At 41.3% G+C, this 19010-nt stretch overlaps 1 protein-coding gene across 1 annotated transcript; it reads right to left on the bottom strand.

Moving 5' to 3' along the window:
- Window positions 1-278: 278 nt before the first annotated feature.
- Window positions 279-16754, bottom strand: LOC128691194 (uncharacterized; the record flags this gene model as incomplete). The annotated part of the gene is given in 4 exon segments (XM_070089019.1): window positions 279-1510; window positions 1689-3359; window positions 11334-11548; window positions 16631-16754. Coding segments are annotated over 3 exon segments (1045 nt in total), but the record flags the coding sequence as incomplete, so codon positions are not given.
- Between the last annotated feature and the right edge of the window lie 2256 nt (window positions 16755-19010).

Here is a 19010-nt window from a genome sequence, read left to right as displayed (position 1 = left end):
TAAACATTTAATTTTTATGCTAGAACTGAAGCTTTAGATCATTGGATTCTTTATATTAACCGATTCCAAATATGTGTAGTTTAATAGGTATCTGACGATTACCAAGTTATATTCCTAGGAAATACCTATTGCCTCTAAATGACTTGCGTCATAACTTCATTTGTAGGTAATACAGCGAAGATTTCCAGTCTGTTTTCTGAGCACAAGATAACAGTAAACACCAAATTTGACAAAAATTGTAGATAGTAGGGTGTTTAGCAATGATTGTCTTGTCCTGGCACTCCTCATTATTGTATTTATATTAGACTTTACTTTTTTTTTTATTAACCATAGGATAAACAGTGATACACATTTTATTTATTAAATTGAGACACTTTAATAGTTATATAGCACTATTAGTACTGGTAAATAAGGACAACTATAGCCTCTGTAACATACATACCCCGGCCGGGATTGAACCCACGGTCAGAGAGTCGCAAAACTCCAGCCCGTCGCGTTAGCTGGAGTTTTGAGACACTGACCGCGGGTTCAATCCCGGCCGGGGTATGGTTTGTTTGCAATCGTGTCATTACGATTTCGTGAGCCTCTGTAACATCCTTGCGACCTGATATCGATCTAACCAGATAGTGGTAAGTTTTCTCATCAAATGAGAATTACCTCTTTATTTTAAATTTTTAGTAGCATTGTATTTTAGAAAAAAGTTTTCATGCAATATTTTACACTTAGTACTCAATGTAAACTCGAACATAAATCTGGTAATCACACATTTTCATGTAGTTTAATTTATTCACATTTTGAATCCAAAAATAAAATTTGAGATACCTGTATTGCAAAACTGGTGTCAGGTACTGTATGCATTTACCAAAACATTTGATATCAAAGTATTAACAATTGCTACTCAAGAGGCAATACTATTGAATACACACAATGTATACAAAACAGTTCACATCACACAAAAGCTATGTATCTTGCAATATATTTACTTTGGTTTCGAGGAGGCATTATTGTACACACCTTGTGTTCATGTATGTGAAGTCAGTGAGGTAAGGTGTGGATGTAAAATTGAAATTGTGTTAGAGGTTAAAGAGTAGTTTTGGAGACAAATTAGATGGGAAACCCTTGGAAATCAATGGACCCGAGAGTTGAATGTGAAAGTAACGAGATGTTAGATGGAGAATGATGCATTGGTGGTATTGAGTTAAATGTAGATCATGGAAGTGAGGCAGTGGTTTCATGCATGGGACAGAGGAATAGGATCTCTTACAAGGAAGTCTAATGGAAAGACACCCTATTCCTCTTGAAATTTGTCAGGTCCCTATTTCGGTTCTTAACTTTCTTGTAGATTGACCGGTTTACCAGTGAGCCCGCAGGATTTACCTCCGACGACACTACCACTCTTATCTTATCTTTCTTCCCTTGCAGATGGCCCTGCCTTACACTTAAAATTACAAACTTTGACACACAGCCCTTAGCATCCTTTTTCTCCCCTCACCTCTGATCCCCTCTCCACCTAGCTGTCCCCTCAAGGAAGGTTCCTTGATGTTGGTGAGGGGCTCTTGATTTAGGGAATTGGATCTGTGCTCCAGTTCCCCGAATTAAGCCTGAATGCCTTCCACATCCCCCCCCTCCCAGGCGCTGTATAATCCTCCGGGTTTAGCGCTTCCCCCTTGATTATAATAATAATCCACCTAGCTGTTTATAGCCCAAGCACTATTTTCTGCAGCAGGGATTAATAAAACAGTCTGAAACCAAGTGAGGATGTAGCTTTAAGAAGATTCTTTTATTTGCTTAATATATACAGGCAGGCCCTGCTCTATAGCAGTTTTCAATTATACCCATTCTTCATTTATTCAGACTTCAAACAATAAATATATTCACTCACTATAAGGACGAAAATATTTTAAGTAATAAGTGTACTGTATTTGCATTTTTAGGTCTAATTCTATTGCTCACTTATATACGAGTGTAAAAATGTTTTTAGACTTGCATTGGAAAGTAAAAAAAAAAAAGGCTGATTCCCCTTAGTGATTTTTGCTTTACATCAGTAACCCCTCGAGGGAGATTCCTTGACGCTGGTGAGTGGTTCTTGATCTAAGGAATTGGATCTGTGTTCGTTCCCCGAATTAAGCCTGATTATTATTATTATTATAATCAAGGGGGAAGCGCTAAACCCGGAGGATTATACAGCGCCTGGGGGGGGGGGGGATGTGGAAGGCATTCAGGCTTAATTCGGGGAACTGGAGCACAGATCCAATTCCCTAAATCAAGAGCCCCTCACCAACATCAAGGAACCTTCCTTGAGGGGAAATTAAGCCTGAATACCTTACTCCCCCCACAGGCACTGTATAATCCTACGGGTTCAGCGCTCCCCATGATTATAAATTATCAAGATGCTTTTCACAAATATTTCAGTAGCATTTTTTAAGTTAATTTGTAACCGTCAGAATTTTGCAGCTGTTAAACTGAGATGCTTATAAGTTCAGTTGTACAGTATTCATATCAGCATAAATATTTAGGAAAATTGTGAAATAAATTCATAATTCTATTTGGACTGATAGCTAGAATACTACAAATGGGAAGAAGTCCTTTAAAAATGTTAAGAGAAAGAGATGCACCACAATATAGGCCATTTATATATGCCAGTAACTCTTATTTAATAATTTGGAACATGCAAGTGAGCTTGTGAAGGAGTGCTACTTGCAGCGTTGGAATTAACAGCAACACCATTAATGGTAACTCGGGTTGGGGAACTAATGGACTGAATTTCTCGTGGATTAATTGTTGGAGGAGGATCTCCTCCAGACATTGATCGGCTACGTCGTGGTGGCACAGGTGGTGCAACCCCAACTGGCCCAGAAATTGTAATTTTGGAATTTCTTTGCTTTGTGGGTGATGCTGTGACAGCAGTCTTAGACCACTGCCCAGCCCTGCGCTTTATAAATCCTTTGAATGCATCACGTGCCCAGTAGAAATACACAATAAGACCCAAAAGTATAAGTAGTATAAGTAAGAAGGACAAAGTGAGTGCTACAATATGTCCAACATGGTTAATATGTTCTTCCGCATCCAGAGTGGGTTTTCCTTCATGAGTGTCCACGTCCACTTCATTGTAATCAGTGTCGTCAGGAACAATACTGGGCGTGTCATCAGCTGAACCATCCTCTTCTGTAATAGTAACGTCTGCACATGCACGGAATTCTTCTTGTTTTCCACAGCCTACCATAGATGTACCATTTTCACACTTTCCCCAATTGTTGCCAGCTACATAACGCCACTGCAATACACACTGAGTACATGTCAAGCCTGGTGGAAGGCGATACTTGGCATAAAATTTCTTAGCACCAGGTCCTGGAAAATACCTGTTGAGCAAAATTTACAATTAACTTCGTTTAGCTAATCTAATTTTGTATTTCCTTAACGCAAATGATGTACAGTTATCTGATGCAATAAAATTCCAAATTCATGTATAAATTCGATCCTTTTACAGAAAAGTCTTGCAAATAGCTTTTGTGTGTGTGTGTGTGTGTCATGCCGAATAGGTAAAAATTGGTCAATTAGCAAGAACTCGAAAAATTAAGTCTTGTACAATTTACTTATGTTTAAAGATATATTTTTTAGTTAATGTAAAAATTTATTTTGTACCAAAAGAACCTTAGAAAACTTACCAAACCTTATTATAACAAGCGCAATTTAATTTAGCCTAATCCAACTAAGTATATTTTAGATAAGTTTACAATTTAATAATAACCATAAAATAAATTTTTTTTCGTTAGGTTCAGAATGATTTTTTGCGAAATTAATATCCCAACCCCCTCCTTTAAAGTGCAGGCACTGTACTTCCCACCTCCAGGACTTGAGTCCGGCTAACCAGTTTCCCTGAATCTCTTCACAAAATATTACCCCGTTTACACTCCAACAGCTCGCCAGGTCCCAAAAACCATTCGTCTTAATTACTCCTAACATGCATGAGCGTGTTAGGTAGGCATGTCCAGGCCCCTTGCACAAAAAAACCTCTTACCCCTTCCCTCCATCCTTTCACAGGATGACCCCTCCACCTATTTTGCTCCAGCCTCTCCAAATGAGCAAATCTCAATAATCCCTCTGAATAATACTTTTAGTAACTCCACACTATGAATTCTCTGCATATTTACATTACACATTGCCCTTAGACACAGCATCTCCATTGCCTCCACCCTTTCTTTTGACACCCCTCGAGGGAGGTTCCTTGATGCTGGTGAGGGGCTTTTGATCTAGGGAATTGGATCTGTGCTCCAGTTCCATGAAACTTGAATACCTTCCATCCCCCCCCCCCCCACAGGTGCTGTATAATCCTACGGGTTTAGCGCTTCCCATGATAATTTTTTTTGATAAGATGTGAAATACTTGGGTGTCAGTGCTTTGAGATGTTCTGCCTGTGCAGTAGGTTTTATCAGTTTAATACAGGGGCATGAAGATAATGACTTTTACAAGAGTGTATGGAAGACATTGTTCCATGTAAGTGAGACCCACTAATAGAAGTAGGTCAGTCCCATAAGGTTTCCCATAGATTTAGCAACTGAGTTTTAAAACATGGAAAGATGCACCAGTTGAAGGGGTGGTCATGTGGATAAAGTCCACTATTAGAAACAGGTCATACCCATAAGGGGTGCCAGACACTTAGCAATGTAGTTTAAGAGGAGAGTCTCTGTACCAAGATTCCACAGTGGTGTTAGGCCAGTATCATTTGATAAATGGTATAATATGAGCAGGTTGACAAATAAAAAACTAGTTGGTATACCAGCGACATAGTATTTGACACAGCAACACCATGGAATCTTAGCACAGAATCTCTTCTACAATTTCAATGCTAATTCTTTGACTCTCCTTATGAAAATGATACCTTACGCACTCCCCTCAGCCCTTTCTAGCTCAAGTCTCTTGCTGCCCTTTACCCTTTCACCATCCACTGCCCCGCTGTTATCCGTAACCTATTACTCATCCACCTCCCTTTTGCCACCTGATGCCCTCGCTTCCTTCCAGCGCTGTATAGCCCTTGTGGCTTAGCGCTTCTTTTTGATTATAATAATCCTTATGAAACTTGACTTATATCCACTCGTGGGTCCTGCCTTTATGTGACTACATCTACTAGATCTCTCCACATGTTTAATAACTCCATTGCTAAATATGTGGCCAACTGTACAGACCTGCCGTATTTCCACTGGTTCCAGTATAAACGTTGATGTCCTCATGCCTCTATTAAATTGATAGCCTAGTGCACTGGTGAAAGCTCTCAAAGATAGGCAGATGTTTCATGAATTTTTTCATCAACTTGTCTGTATTATAGCATTGATCTAACGACTTTTTAACGGTGTCCATTTTGTTTTGTATTGGCGTAAGACTCTTATATGGAAAACCATGGTATTTTGTTCAAAATGTTCTTAAGATTTTTTTCCATGGTCAATTTTTTTTTTAACTAGAAAGCACACGAAACGAACTGCAGAATTTTTCTTAAAGGTTCCAATTCACTTTCCATATAATTTTTTTTTTCTGGTCTGTCCTGTGTATGATAATGATTTTAAAACAGAGATATACTTAGAGGCCATTTCTCTTTGTGAGCGAGAGTCCCATAATTTTTAATCTGCATTATTTCCAAATGACATTTTTGGGGGCACAAATCTGTAAAAAAAATAATGTTTTTTTGATGAGCATTTTCATTTAACTTGGAACATGACAACTAAATTAAAATGAAACTTGTCATTCAAAATTCACTCACTCGGTTTCCCACATCCAAATTGTTCATATCTACAATTATATTTGATGTAAAAAGGAGAAATTCATTGTTTTCTTGTCTACACACCTGGTGAAGAGGCTTTTGGTCTGAGGAATTAGACCCTTCGGTCTTCTTCCTCCCAGTGAACCTAATCATAACCCCCCCCCATCCCTCCCCTCTCTCATACTTTTGGTCTTTGGGAGGTCCTTACCTCAGCAATTCGAGCTCATAGGTTTGGGGAACGAGTATCATTGTCCATCTCATTCTTTTGAGGTCCTCGGTGTTGTCTGCTGTGGGATCTGGAACATCAGGGGATGTCCCAATCCCCCTCCGGTCTCCCAGGGGCAACTTGTGATGTCTTTCAGGTGATGAGTGTATCTCTGGAGGCTATCTGTTGCATTCTGAGAGGTGGTAGCTGAAGGAGATATGCCATATGGCAGGTTTCTGACCACCCTGTCTTTTGTCCACCAAGATGGCTCAGTGAATGTGAGGTTGTTATCCTAGAATGACGGTTTACTGGCATGAAAGGGCATTTCTCCTGCTCCTGTACCTCCTACTGGTGCTATTTTGTCACCCGCACCAGGTACCGGGGTTCCACTCGACTCCTTTGATACAACTGACATCCACACTTCTTTGACCATGTTTCTGGCCTCTCTCTCTATGGTGTGGTGCTTTTTGGATCACCCGACTCCGGTCCCACACCTAAACGCCCAAGACCATTACCTGATGATCCTCCTTTACTTCCTTCTCATTCTGCCCAGAAAAGACTGTCAGGACACTCCCCCCTTACATGCTATGTTTCAAAATACACAATGGACTAAGTTTTTTACTCTGCGATTGACTTCTGACTATCTTTCCAATCATAGTATTGGCAAGGAACTACTATGCCATGTTGGTCAAGATATATCCTTTCATGCTCTTGAGCGGTGCACGTACAGTCATGGTCCAGAATGCTAGCCTAGCTCACGATCATCATCTTACAACCATACATGCTATTCCTGTAGCTATTGAAAAACATTCTCTCTATTCTTGTAGTGGTACTGCCATTCTACCTCACCATTGTCCAACAGAATTTCCAGACATGTGGTGATGACATTCTGGAACAGCTTGAGCTCCAAGACCTCCCAATCCTCAAAGTTGACACTTATGTCCTCCCTGCCTGCAGGCTTAACATTTGACTACCTGAACTTGTCCTCGGTTTTATTGCAGGACACCATTTACAAGTTCGAAAAGTGATTCCTACACTGCAACAGTGTAGAAATTGCTGGCATTTTGATCCAGTGAAATAATGCAGGTCCATGGCTGAATGCCCAGTCTGTGTTGCCGACAACCATGCCAATGTCTTGTGGTCTACCTCCCTCTTGCCTTATTTGTCATGAGGCTCACCCATCTTTGTCTCGCCTTTGTCAAGTTTATTTAAATGAGGGAGAAATCCGTTGTCTCAAAGAGGCAGAAAGCTTTCCATATGCTATGGCAGTCTCTTGTCTATGCCTCCAAGGAAGACTTTCTCATATTTCTTATTCTCGAGTACTACACGACCTCCCACCTCTGGGGTCCCAACTTTTGCAGCCTCCTCTGTAGCCAAACCTTCCAAAGTCACCGTCTCTAATTCTTTTGCTGTCCTGGACTCAGAGGTTCCTACCTAGACACCTCATTCCCTTCCCACTCAAGTTTGTGTCTACAAGACCTCGTACAACAACTCCTCCCCATCACCCCTCTACTCCGAAGTCCAAAATATCCCCACTGTTAAAATCTCCTTTAACTCCTCCTTCCCTTCTACCTGCACATTTTTCTTTTCCAGTCTCTGTAACTGGTTCTTCACCTCTAACTGGGTATGTTACAAATATGGAGGCTCATCCTTTTCCTCGTACAGTACCTTCCTCCCCTGTCCCCTCCCAAGTTTCTTCTGCCCCTTCCCAAGTCACTTCCTCTCCTGTCCCCTTCCCAGGTTCTCCAGTTCCCTCTACCCTTTCATCCCTCCCCTACTCTGGTACATTCCATCGTCGCCCCAATCTTTACTCACCCTCCTCCTATCTCCAATATCATCCCACAAACAACATCCTTGTCCTCTGAAACACTTGAAGCTATCTCCGAATATACCGAGGAGACTAGACCATTGATGGACACCAATCCTCCACCTGTTCCTTCTCTTCACTCTTTGTCTGCGCAACTCCTTTCTCCTTTCTTTGCAGTGTCCCAATCCTTCGCTGCTTGTGTGTTTTCCACTGCCTCCACATGCGGACTTTTCTAACCCTTCTAGTCCATAGATACCTCTGCCTTCAGATTTTTTGTACCTTTCTCTTCGCAAATCGTGGCTTACAGTGGAATACCCATGGCCTCAGAGGTAACTGGGGTGAGCTTTAGGTGTTGCTCTCCCAGTTTTCCCATTTGTATTTGTTTACACTCCACTGTTATCTATCCCATCTCAGGCTATGCTTTATTATATTCATTGGATCCTTTTTCCAATGGAACTTTTAATGAAAATGCACTTTTTATACACACCGGTATTCCATTCCATCAGCTCTTTGTTTATACTTCGCTGGATTACACTGCAGCCCACATCCACTTACATAAGTGGTATAGAATCTGTTCTTTGTATCTCCTTCTCGGGCATTATCTATCCCAGATGTTGCATTTCTGGTTTCTTCTTTACTGCCACCACTTCTGTTACTTGGCAATTTTAATGCTCACCATTTCCTGGGATGGGGGGGTTCTCACTGTGATTCCCGCAGCATTCAGTAGGAGCCTTTTCTCACTTCTCTCCCCTTCCATGTTTTAAATACAGGTACTCCCACCCATTTTGATCCTCGTACTCATTCTCTCTTTTGCATCGATCTCTCTTCCTCAACTGTACTAGACCTTACCTGGTCTGTCCTCCTGGACTTGCATGACAGCAATCATTTTCCAATCATCCTTCCTTCTCCTTTGTATTCACCACCTCCTCATAGCCCACGCTGGCAATCTGACAGTGAATTGGAACCTTTACTCACATGAAACTGCTTTTAGTGAGGATCCTTCTTTGTCCTCCATTGATGAGCTTTTACACCTATTCTCGACTTCAGTTTTAACCACAGCTTCACATGCTATACCCCAAACCTCGGGCATGCATTTTCAGAGGTGAGTGCCTTGGTGGTCTCCTGCTTGTGCTCCGGCAGTACGTTCGAAACGTGATGCGTGGGGCAGGTACCAGTACAGTAGAATCACAGAGCAACTCCTTGATTTTAAGCAGAAGAAAGCAATCACCCGCTGTGTCATCCATGGTGCTAAACATGCTTGCTTTGTGGGATTATGCTTCTGTTACTTTGGCTTCCTCTATGAGTGCAGTCTGGAAAAAAGTACGGAAACTGAGTGGTAAATACTCTCCCAACCAGGCTCCCATTCTTTGGGTTGGCGATGTCATTATAGCACACCCTCTCGACATTGCCATCAAAATTAGTAATCAGCTTGTCCTTATCTCTCAGGGTCTCCATCTATGCCCCTTGTTTCTTTCCTCCAAGTCTGCCAGAGAGAGCCCTTAAAGTTTTCTTCTATCAAAGAATCCTACAATGTGCCTTTTACACTTCTGGAACTGGAGACAACACTTTCTGCTTGCTGATCATCGGCATTTGCATTCGTATGCTACAGCATTTACATCAGTCAGCCCTTGCTGTCCTCTTACGACTCTCTAATCTTAATTGGTCGCAAGTTCTTTCCCAGCTGTGGAAATCTGCCATTGTTCTCCTTTTCTGCAAACTGGGTACTATGGAGCATAATGCCTCCCACTATCATCCCATTACTCTTACCAGTGCAGTTTACAAGGTGATGGAACGCCTGGTAAATAGAAGTTTCATGTGGTATTTAGAGACACACAATAGTCTCTCCACTAGTCAATATGGCTTTCGTCCCTGTTCTACCAATGACCCCTTACTATGCTTGGATACGTATGCTCATAATGCCTTTGCCAATAACCACTCAGTTATTGCCATCTTTTTTGACCTTGAGAAGGAATGTGACACAACTTGGAGGTACATCATCTTGGCCCAGGCCCACTCAAGCCTCCGAGGCAATCTACCATTTTTCCTTAAGAACTTTTTAACTGAGAGACATTTCCATGTTCTGGTTAATAATGTGCTTTCTCTGGACTTTGTCCAAGCTGAAGTTGTTTCCCAGGGATGTGGTCTGAGCACAACACTTTCTTCTTGCTATGAATGATCTGGCATCTATTCTTACATCTAATATTTGGTAGTCACTATGTTGATGACTTTGCTATAACTTGTGCAGGTGCTGTCACCTCACTGCAGTTTCTCTCAAGCATGCTGTAAACCATATTTCCAACTGGGCCACTACTCATGGGCTTAAATTTTCTAGCACTAAGACTCACCAAATTACTTTCCTAGATATTCTGTCATTTCTTATCATCCATTGTACCTATATGGCTCATGTATCCCAGAACGTGATAGTCAGGTTTCTTGGCCTTCTGTTTGACCATTAGTTATCCTGGAAACCTTACATTACCTCTCTGAAGGTAACTTGCCATAGCAGGCTGAACCTCCTTAAAACCCTCGGTCATCATTCATGGGGAACTGATCGCAGAGCTCTCCTTTAACTACATTCAGCCCTAGTTTTATTGAAACTCAATTATGGCGATCAGATATATTCAGTGGCCTCTCCTGCAACTCTTTCTAGCCTTAATACCATCCATCACCAGCGATTATGTTTATGCCTCGATGCTTTTCGCTCTTCACCAGTTGAGCCTCTATGCAGAGGCAAATATTCCATCTTTGACCAATTGCCATGATGCTCAATGACTTCGCCATTATGTTTGCTCTCATGACCTCAGCAATCTTTCCATATATAGAATAATCACTGATGTTAGTAGACATTGTTCGTCGCCCATTTACGCCGTCCCTTTTCACCTACATTCGCTCTTTTCTTCTCTTCAGTTACCACATTTCTATGTTCATGTAGCATCTCACTTTTCCCTACCCCCTTGGGAAGGTCCGACGGTTCATGTCTGTTCTTTCCCACTGCCATGCCGAAAGAACAACTGCCTATGGTGGCTTTGCAGGCAGTGTACACTGATGGTGTCAGATTCGCAGCAGTGTTTCCGGACAGCGTTGTCCTCAGTGTCAAGGTTGGGACACTGCTCTCTCCCTGTCTTTGCATCGGCCACACTCGTTTTACTCACGGGTATCTCATGAAGAGGTGCCCTGTTCCACTCTGAGAGAATTGTCAGGTTCCTTTTTCTGTTAGCCATATTCTGTTGGACTGCCCACTCTATTAACGAGCATGCAGAATTTACCTTCAATGTCGTCACCACTCTACTGCCCTCCTTTAACCCACTCTCATTGACTTTTTGACAGCAACTGATTTACTGCACGCATTCTGATGATGATGCCTCTAGCATTCCTCACAGCCCTTTCTATCTTAATCTCATGCTACTCTCTACCCCTACACTCCATGACCTAATAATAATCCCTCTCCCTCTTGCTACCCAATGCCCTTGCACCTTTCCCTGCGCTGTATGACCCTTGTAGGTCTAGCACTTCTTTTTGATAATACTAATCAAGTAAATCTAATAACAGAGATTTCTCTGAGGACTCACCTTGGACCAGAACCATCAGCTTTCTGCAGGACATATTTGTCAAGGCACTCATTGGTTACTGGTTTAGAAGGTCGATTGTGAGGACAAAGACGGAATTCAAAGAATCCCATGTGGTTGGCAGTAAGCTCGACACCCAACTGGATTCTACTACTGTGTTTGTACTTCTTCACTATGACTCCTCGACCATATTTTCCACCACCCTCATTGTCACGAGGCTGTGAAAGAGAAAGCATAACTGTTCTTTATTGAATTTGGAGACCAAGTAGTATATTAACATGTTTTTTATTGTATGAGAAAATATAAAGGTACACAATTTACTGTTTAATTTTGTGATGAATGGTTTGAAAAACCGACAAGTTGAAGATTGAGACACTTATGCAGCATATGGGAATCTTTATTTGATGGACTGAACACATCGACTCCAGGTTGAGGGACTGATTACCTCATTCTCCTCCTCTCCTTACGCCTTCGTCTTTGTATTGGACTGATGAAGCCACTGTGTGGCGAAACGTTTCCTGAATAAAGATTCCCATATGCTGCATAAGTGTCTCAATCTTCAACTGTTTAATTTAAACACTTTGGTCCTGCTTGTAATTTGCCTCCTTTAGAAGTTAGGACCCAGTTAAAATTTGATTCACATACTTTAAATGTCTTTTAAGTCTACATAAACTTCTGACGAAGCATAGAAACCTTTGACCAAGATCTCCGCACACTTGTCTTTTGCTTAAGGGAAGCCGACAGCACTAACTTCCACTTACAAGAATGTGAAAAATTTTTAAGAAGCATAGTATAATATATGAAAAAATACAAAGGGAGTAAAAGAAAACTGAAAAAAAAAATTGGTAAAAAGGTAGTGTGTAATGTTGGTAGACAGCAACCACCCAGGGAAGTACTACCGTCCTGCCAGATGACTGTGAAACAAAAACCTGTAACTGTTTTGCATGATGGTAGGATTGCTGGTTTCTTTTTCTGTCTCATAAACACGCTAAGATAACAGGGATATCTTGCTACTCCTACTTACACTTTGGTCACACTTCACAGACACGCACATGCATATATATATATACATACATCTAGGTTTTTCTCCTTTTTCTAAATAGCTCTTGTTCTTTTTTATTTCTTCTATTGTCCATGGGGAAGTGGAAAAGAATCTTTCCTCCGTAAGCCATGCGTGGCGTATGAGGCGACTAAAATGCCGGGAGCAATGGGCTAGTAACCCCTTCTCCTGTATACAATTACTAAAAAAGAGAAGAAGAAAAACTTTATAAAACTGGGTTGCTTAAATGTGCGTGGATGTAGTGCGGATGACAAGAAACAGATGATTGCTGATGTTATGAATGAAAAGAAGTTGGATGTCCTGGCCCTAAGCGAAACAAAGCTGAAGGGGGTAGGAGAGTTTCAGTGGGGGGAAATAAATGGGATTAAATCTGGAGTATCTGAGAGAGTTAGAGCAAAGGAAGGGGTAGCAGTAATGTTAAATGATCAGTTATGGAAGGAGAAAAGAGAATATGAATGTGTAAATTCAAGAATTATGTGGATTAAAGTAAAGGTTGGATGCGAGAAGTGGGTCATAATAAGCGTGTATGCACCTGGAGAAGAGAGGAATGCAGAGGAGAGAGAGAGATTTTGGGAGATGTTAAGTGAATGTATAGGAGCCTTTGAACCAAGTGAGAGAGTAATTGTGGTAGGGGACTTGAATGCTAAAGTAGGAGAAACTTTTAGAGAGGGTGTGGTAGGTAAGTTTGGGGTGCCAGTTGTAAATGATAATGGGAGCCCTTTGATTGAACTTTGTATAGAAAGGGGTTTAGTTATAGGTAATACATATTTTAAGAAAAAGAGGATAAATAAGTATACACGATATGATGTAGGGCGAAATGACAGTAGTTTGTTGGATTATGTATTGGTAGATAAAAGACTGTTGAGTAGACTTCAGGATGTACATGTTTATAGAGGGGCCACAGATATATCAGATCACTTTCTAGTTGTAGCTACACTGAGAGTAAAAGGTAGATGGGATACAAGGAGAATAGAAGCATCAGGGAAGAGAGAGGTGAAGGTTTATAAACTAAAAGAGGAGGCAGTTAGGGTAAGATATAAACAGCTATTGGAGGATAGATGGGCTAATGAGAGCATAGGCAATGGGGTCGAAGAGGTATGGGGTAGGTTTAAAAATGTAGTGTTAGAGTGTTCAGCAGAAGTTTGTGGTTACAGGAAAGTGGGTGCAGGAGGGAAGAGGAGCGATTGGTGGAATGATGATGTAAAGAGAGTAGTAAGGGAGAAAAAGTTAGCATATGAGAAGTTTTTACAAAGTAGAAGTGATGCAAGGAGGGAAGAGTATATGGAGAAAAAGAGAGAGGTTAAGAGAGTGGTGAAGCAATGTAAAAAGAGAGCAAATGAGAGAGTGGGTGAGATGTTATCAACAAATTTTGTTGAAAATAAGAAAAAGTTTTGGAGTGAGATTAACAAGTTAAGAAAGCCTAGAGAACAAATTGATTTGTCAGTTAAAAATAGGAGAGGAGAGTTATTAAATGGAGAGTTAGAGGTATTGGGAAGATGGAAGGAATATTTTGAGGAATTGTTAAATGTTGATGAAGATAGGGAAGCTGTGATTTCGTGTATAGGGCAAGGAGGAATAACATCTTGTAGGAGTGAGGAAGAGCCAGTTGTGAGTGTGGGGGAAGTTCGTGAGGCAGTAGGTAAAATGAAAGGGGGTAAGGCAGCCGGGATTGATGGGATAAAGATAGAAATGTTAAAAGCAGGTGGGGATATAGTTTTGGAGTGGTTGGTGCAATTATTTAATAAATGTATGGAAGAGGGTAAGGTACCTAGGGATTGGCAGAGAGCATGCATAGTTCCTTTGTATAAAGGCAAAGGGGATAAAAGAGAGTGCAAAAATTATAGGGGGATAAGTCTGTTGAGTGTACCTGGTAAAGTGTATGGTAGAGTTATAATTGAAAGAATTAAGAGTAAGACGGAGAATAGGATAGCAGATGAACAAGGAGGCTTTAGGAAAGGTAGGGGGTGTGTGGACCAGGTGTTTACAGTGAAACATATAAGTGAACAGTATTTAGATAAGGCTAAAGAGGTCTTTGTGGCATTTATGGATTTGGAAAAGGCGTATGACAGGGTGGATAGGGGGGCAATGTGGCAGATGTTGCAAGTGTATGGTGTAGGAGGTAGGTTACTGAAAGCAGTGAAGAGTTTTTACGAGGATAGTGAGGCTCAAGTTAGAGTATGTAGGAAAGAGGGAAATTTTTTCCCAGTAAAAGTAGGCCTTAGACAAGGATGTGTGATGTCACCGTGGTTGTTTAATATATTTATAGATGGGGTTGTAAGAGAAGTAAATGCGAGGGTCTTGGCAAGAGGCGTGGAGTTAAAAGATAAAGAATCACACACAAAGTGGGAGTTGTCACAGCTGCTCTTTGCTGATGACACTGTGCTCTTGGGAGATTCTGAAGAGAAGTTGCAGAGATTGGTGGATGAATTTGGTAGGGTGTGCAAAAGAAGAAAATTAAAGGTGAATACAGGAAAGAGTAAGGTTATGAGGATAACAAAAAGATTAGGTGATGAAAGATTGAATATCAGATTGGAGGGAGAGAGTATGGAGGAGGTGAACGTATTCAGATATTTGGGAGTGGACGTGTCAGCGGATGGGTCTATGAAAGATGAGGTGAATCATAGAATTGATGAGGGAAAAAGAGTGAGTGGTGCACTTAGGAGTCTGTGGAGACAAAGAACTTTGTCCTTGGAGGCAAAGAGGGGAATGTATGAGAGTATAGTTTTACCAACGCTCTTATATGGGTGTGAAGCGTGGGTGATGAATGTTGCAGCGAGGAGAAGGCTGGAGGCAGTGGAGATGTCATGTCTGAGGGCAATGTGTGGTGTGAATATAATGCAGAGAATTCGTAGTTTGGAAGTTAGGAGGAGGTGCGGGATTACCAAAACTGTTGTCCAGAGGGCTGAGGAAGGGTTGTTGAGGTGGTTCGGACATGTAGAGAGAATGGAGCGAAACAGAATGACTTCAAGAGTGTATCAGTCTGTAGTGGAAGGAAGGCGGGGTAGGGGTCGGCCTAGGAAGGGTTGGAGGGAGGGGGTAAAGGAGGTTTTGTGTGCGAGGGGCTTGGACTTCCAGCAGGCATGCGTGAGCGTGTTTGATAGGAGTGAATGGAGACAAATGGTTTTTAATACTTGACGTGCTGTTGGAGTGTGAGCAAAGTAACATTTATGAAGGGATTCAGGGAAACCGGCAGGCCGGACTTGAGTTCTGGAGATGGGAAGTACAGTGCCTGCACTCTGAAGGAGGGGTGTTAATGTTGCAGTTTAAAAACTGTAGTGTAAAGCACCCTTCTGGCAAGACAGTGATGGAGTGAATGATGGTGAAAGTTTTTCTTTTTCGGGCCACCCTGCCTTGGTGGGAATCGGCCGGTGTGATAATAAAAAAAATTTTACTTACACTTAGGTCACACTACACATGCATGTACAAATTTTTCTTAATAGTTCTTATCTCCTTTCATATCCATGCCGGAAGCAATGAGCTAGTCACCCTTTCTTCCATATAGGTTACTGAGTGTGCGTGGATGTAGTGCAGATGATCAGAAAGCCCTTAGTATGCAGAGCATTTGGGGAAACTCAAGCATGGATTCAAGTTATTTCAATCTCCTGTATGTTCTGACCTCACAAGCGATTTTTCTCTGTATACACCCGCTTGTTTCTGTGTGGTGCATTGATATAAAAATTGCTTGTGAGGTCAGAAATTACAGGAGACTGAAATAGCTTGAATCCATGCTTGAGGCTCATTGACATGCCTGGGATGGGAAAGAAACATGGCTTGTGAACCGGGCTGCCCAGCTTATGTGGCATTTGTGGCCGAATGGATAAGAGCGCTGCCGGGAAATCTTGTCCGTCTCAGTAGCAGTATCGAGTCCTGCTGACTGCGATCTTTCTCTGTACATACCCGCTTGTTTCTGCATGGTGCATATATATATATATATATATATATATATATATATATATATATATATATATATATATATATATATATATATATATATATTGTAACCACAAACGAGTGGTATTTAATCAATAACACTGCGACTAGCAAAGGACTCGAACCCATGCCGTTTTGACCCACCTTACGGTGTATATATGGGAATATTTATAGGTTACTAAAAAAACTACCCTACATTTATATTTTAACATAACCCTATCAAAATTTTGTACCTTTGCATAAATTTAATCAAGCAGCTGCAGCATTTTATATCACAACTCGCTATAATATTAAAAGAGAGATGCCTTACTTGTGGCATGTGCCACGGGTCACCACAGGGACCACACTTGCCGCCATTCCGCTGCCACTGTGTTGCAAACCCACCACAATAAATTTCATGGTCATTGTAATTGTGAGGGGTATTAAAGCCGTACCTGCAGGAGGAAAATACTGAGGTTACTGTATAATACATATTAAGCAATGCCTGTAACATTACTGTAATAGTGTACATAATCTTACACTAAATACTGTATTGCATAGAGAAAAAGTACTTCATCTCTGAGCCTATAATGATTCCTGTCCTAAACACAAAAATTGAGCAATAATTATATAACATTTATTCCTATTAGTACATGTACAATGTATACAGTCATCAAAAAATGACCATAGGTTGCAAATTTATACAGAATTTGTTGCCTTTTATACATTGTTATGAGGCTGTATAATTACCAAGGTTTCTGCCGAGACCTATTTATGACTTGAGTGTATGAGCCTTCGTGTGTGTGTGTGTGTGTGTGTGTGTGTGTGTGTGTGTGTGTGTGTGTGTGTGCGCACGTGTGCGCATATATATATATATATATATATATATATATTATATATATATATTGTATATATATATTATATATATATATTGGAGTGAGATTAACAAGTTAAGAAAGCCTAGAGAACAAATGGATTTGTCAGTTAAAAATAGGAGAGGAGAGTTATTAAATGGAGAGTTAGAGGTATTGGGAAGATGAAGGGAATATTTTGAGGAATTGTTAAATGTTGATGAAGATAGGGAAGCTGTGATTTCGTGTATAGGGCAAGGAGGAATAACATCTTGTAGGAGTGAGGAAGAGCCAGTTGTGAGTGTGGGGGAAGTTCGTGAGGCAGTAGGTAAAATGAAAGGGGGTAAGGCAGCCGGGATTGATGGGATAAAGATAGAAATGTTAAAAGCAGGTGGGGATATAGTTTTGGAGTGGTTGGTGCAATTGTTTAATAAATGTATGGAAGAGGGTAAGGTACCTAGGGATTGGCAGAGAGCATGCATAGTTCCTTTGTATAAAGGCAAAGGGGATAAAAGAGAGTGCAAAAATTATAGGGGGATAAGTCTGTTGAGTGTACCTGGTAAAGTGTATGGTAGAGTTATAATTGAAAGAATTAAGAGTAAGACGGAGAATAGGATAGCAGATGAACAAGGAGGCTTTAGGAAAGGTAGGGGGTGTGTGGACCAGGTGTTTACAGTGAAACATATAAGTGAACAGTATTTAGATAAGGCTAAAGAGGTCTTTGTGGCATTTATGGATTTGGAAAAGGCGTATGACAGGGTGGATAGGGGGGCAATGTGGCAGATGTTGCAAGTGTATGGTGTAGGAGGTAGGTTACTGAAAGCAGTGAAGAGTTTTTACGAGGATAGTGAGGCTCAAGTTAGAGTATGTAGGAAAGAGGGAAATTTTTTCCCAGTAAAAGTAGGCCTTAGACAAGGATGTGTGATGTCACCGTGGTTGTTTAATATATTTATAGATGGGGTTGTAAGAGAAGTAAATGCGAGGGTCTTGGCAAGAGGCGTGGAGTTAAAAGATAAAGAATCACACACAAAGTGGGAGTTGTCACAGCTGCTCTTTGCTGATGACACTGTGCTCTTGGGAGATTCTGAAGAGAAGTTGCAGAGATTGGTGGATGAATTTGGTAGGGTGTGCAAAAGAAGAAAATTAAAGGTGAATACAGGAAAGAGTAAGGTTATGAGGATAACAAAAAGATTAGGTGATGAAAGATTGAATATCAGATTGGAGGGAGAGAGTATGGAGGAGGTGAACGTATTCAGATATTTGGGAGTGGACGTGTCAGCGGATGGGTCTATGAAAGATGAGGTGAATCATAGAATTGATGAGGGAAAAAGAGTGAGTGGTGCACTTAGGAGTCTGTGGAGACAAAGAACTTTGTCCTTGGAGGCAAAGAGGGGAATGTATGAGAGTATAGTTTTACCAACGCTCTTATATGGGTGTGAAGCGTGGGTGATGAATGTTGCAGCGAGGAGAAGGCTGGAGGCAGTGGAGATGTCATGTCTGAGGGCAATGTGTGGTGTGAATATAATGCAGAGAATTCGTAGTTTGGAAGTTAGGAGGAGGTGCGGGATTACCAAAACTGTTGTCCAGAGGGCTGAGGAAGGGTTGTTGAGGTGGTTCGGACATGTAGAGAGAATGGAGCGAAACAGAATGACTTCAAGAGTGTATCAGTCTGTAGTGGAAGGAAGGCGGGGTAGGGGTCGGCCTAGGAAGGGTTGGAGGGAGGGGGTAAAGGAGGTTTTGTGTGCGAGGGGCTTGGACTTCCAGCAGGCATGCTTGAGCGTGTTTGATAGGAGTGAATGGAGACAAATGGTTTTTAATACTTGACGTGCTGTTGGAGTGTGAGCAAAGTAACATTTATGA

This window comes from Cherax quadricarinatus, chromosome 27 (assembly GCF_038502225.1).
Source record: "Cherax quadricarinatus isolate ZL_2023a chromosome 27, ASM3850222v1, whole genome shotgun sequence".
NCBI lineage: Eukaryota > Metazoa > Arthropoda > Malacostraca > Decapoda > Parastacidae > Cherax > Cherax quadricarinatus.
This window is presented reverse-complemented; position numbering and strand designations above follow the sequence as displayed.